Source organism: Sardina pilchardus, chromosome 19, assembly GCF_963854185.1.
Source record: "Sardina pilchardus chromosome 19, fSarPil1.1, whole genome shotgun sequence".
Lineage (NCBI taxonomy): Eukaryota > Metazoa > Chordata > Actinopteri > Clupeiformes > Clupeidae > Sardina > Sardina pilchardus.
In genome coordinates, this window is record NC_085012.1 from 8,889,569 (window position 1) to 8,891,975 (window position 2,407).

The 2,407-nt window shown below is 44.8% G+C and overlaps 1 protein-coding gene across 1 annotated transcript in view; it reads left to right on the plus strand.

Moving 5' to 3' along the window:
- Positions 1 to 1,201: 1,201 nt before the first annotated feature.
- The window catches only part of plppr5b (phospholipid phosphatase related 5b), a 47,268-nt gene continuing 46,062 nt past the window's right edge, over positions 1,202 to 2,407 (plus strand). Inside the window, exon 1 of the mRNA XM_062521092.1 lies at positions 1,202 to 1,566. Coding sequence (XP_062377076.1) covers positions 1,336 to 1,566 — 231 coding nt within the window. The 5' untranslated portion in view covers positions 1,202 to 1,335. The remainder of the gene's footprint in view (positions 1,567 to 2,407) is intronic.

The following is a 2,407-nucleotide window of genomic DNA, read 5'->3' on the forward strand; positions in this document are numbered from 1 at the left end:
TTGAGTCAAACCCTTTGTCTCGAAACCGACAGCATTTTGACATTTAATTGAATCCATAGTGAAAAAAAAACCCTCCTATCACGCTAATCACTTTCTTTCCATCACATCTAGCAGCTGCAAATCCGTCACTGTCTTCTAATAGAACTCCTCCTTGCGTGTATAATGGAGTTTCGATTAAAAAAAAGAGAGAGCATTATGCCCGACTTAAACTGTATTAATGCACCGTGGTCTTTTTGAGCCCATTTGTGCGCCATATCTGATTCTGCATTGATTGCACCACGGATTCATTAATTACACAATACAGAGCTAGAGTTAGATCGTAGAAATGTATTAATTAGGATCTGGGAGAAACTCGGGAGCATGATTCCGATCAGAGTGAAGTATGTATTTTTTGTCCAAAGACAAAGTAATCAAAGCAAGCTGCGAAGTTAATCAGATGCAGGCTACTATTATTGGGGGGTATTTCTGGCTTATCCTAAAATGTGGTGTTCTAATATGTGGCACAATGCACTGTGGCTCATTCTTGTTATTGGTGTCGGATTCATCGGAATTGTCCAAAGGGATTAGCAAAACAGACTGGGCAAGATATCCATGTAATTCATGCAGCGTTGAGCTATGCTCAGTCATCCATCCATCTCTCCACAAAGTCCATAACCTTGATATTACATTTTGTGAAGGGTGGAAACTGTTCACAATGATTCCACATTTTAAAGTGAAGAGTCACTAGTATGACAAGCCTGCAGGACACAAGTTATTCTTCACTGACAGGAAGCAACCCTGATTAGACTGGACGAATGCCATATGTAGTTGGCAGAGATTCATTTGTTTAAATGCACATGTGGCATTTGTGTCTCCTTTGCGCATGGGATATATTTCCTTGCTGAAAACATGGATATTTTTATGAAAAAAGAGGGAGGGGGGCTTGGTTACTGCCATACCGGAGAGAGCTTTGTGATTTACCCTGACTAGTTGCTCAGCCGTTCGCTACGTGCAGTCCACGGACGCACGAACCTGGGCGCCGTACGTCTCATGCCTCATCATTCGCTGCTGTGGGCGAATAGCGGCCCCACTTCTCGTATACGCAGACCCACGCGAGTGCCGCGCCCCCTCTCTTTGGCTGCTCCCTTTTCCACTCCGCTCATCCTAGTCGAAGCGGCAGAGCGGTGTGCCATGCGACTGAGCGCGTCTTCTCATTCCACCCTCCGATGCTTCCCAAAGAGCACTAAATGCGGGCGAAACGTGGAGATGGAGGGTTTCCTGGCCAGGATACGTTAGGACACAGAGGGGGGAATGCGGACCGCTGATTTTGCTTTCCTTGAAAAAGTGGATTGTTAAATGTTCTTTCCCCAATATTTGACGACCATGCTTTATTTTCAGCTGGTGATTATGGCGGGGACAGTCATGCTGGCATATTACTTCGAGTACACCGACACGTTCAACGTGCACGTCCAAGGATTTTTCTGCTATGACAGTGCCTACACGAAGCCTTACCTCGGACCCGAGGAGTCGAGCGCTATTCCGCCTGTCATCCTCTACGCGGTGGTGGCAGGTGTCCCGACTTTTGTGGTAAGTTGCCGGTGTATGTGTCTGTGAGTGAGTGTATGTGTACGTGTATGTGTATTTATGAGGTGGGTTACGACTTGAATTGGAAGGGGATGTACAACAGGCTTTCGCATGTGAAATTAAGCCCTACATAGTTACAAATATGACCATGTAGCCTACAATTCCCGGTGAATTTTAGCATTGGATTCATCAGGTAGCTTGGTTATTTGGTCTCAAAGATCTCTGTGCATTTAGGCTATACGGTGACTCCGCACTTCGTCAGGATGAATGAATGTGTGGAGATGAATGGACGTAGTCATGAGTCGATACACCAGTTTCTGATTCAATTGCCTTGTACAAGACCGGTCCGTTTAGCGCTTATTAGAAGCGCGTACAGGGGGCAATCGATGCGAGAGAAGAATGTGTGCAGAATGCCGTGATTTAAAAGCCTTCAATTTCCCCTATTACCAATAGTAGTCGCATTATCGTTTCCACGTCATGGCGTTGGAGGATGCTATGGTAATCTCGACTCATTAAACCTCAGTTGTCACTTTTTTTTTTTTAACTAATGTGCATGTTGGAGGCAAATCGGTTGGCTAAATGCTTTGCGTGCAGGTGGTATTGTTTGTCATTTAGAGATGCAGTGATTGAATTCTGATGCTCATGATAAGATGCTTCCTTGGAGCCACGCTGGCAATCTTTCATGGGCAGCAGTTCCATGACGGCATATTTGATATACTTCAGCATGTTCTTTTTTTTTTATTAGTGATGCAATTCATTTTCATGATGTGCTGTGTTTTTGGCAGGCTGTGCCATCAGGGAAAATCATGCCTAATGTGGACCTTCTATTCATTCATCTGTACCT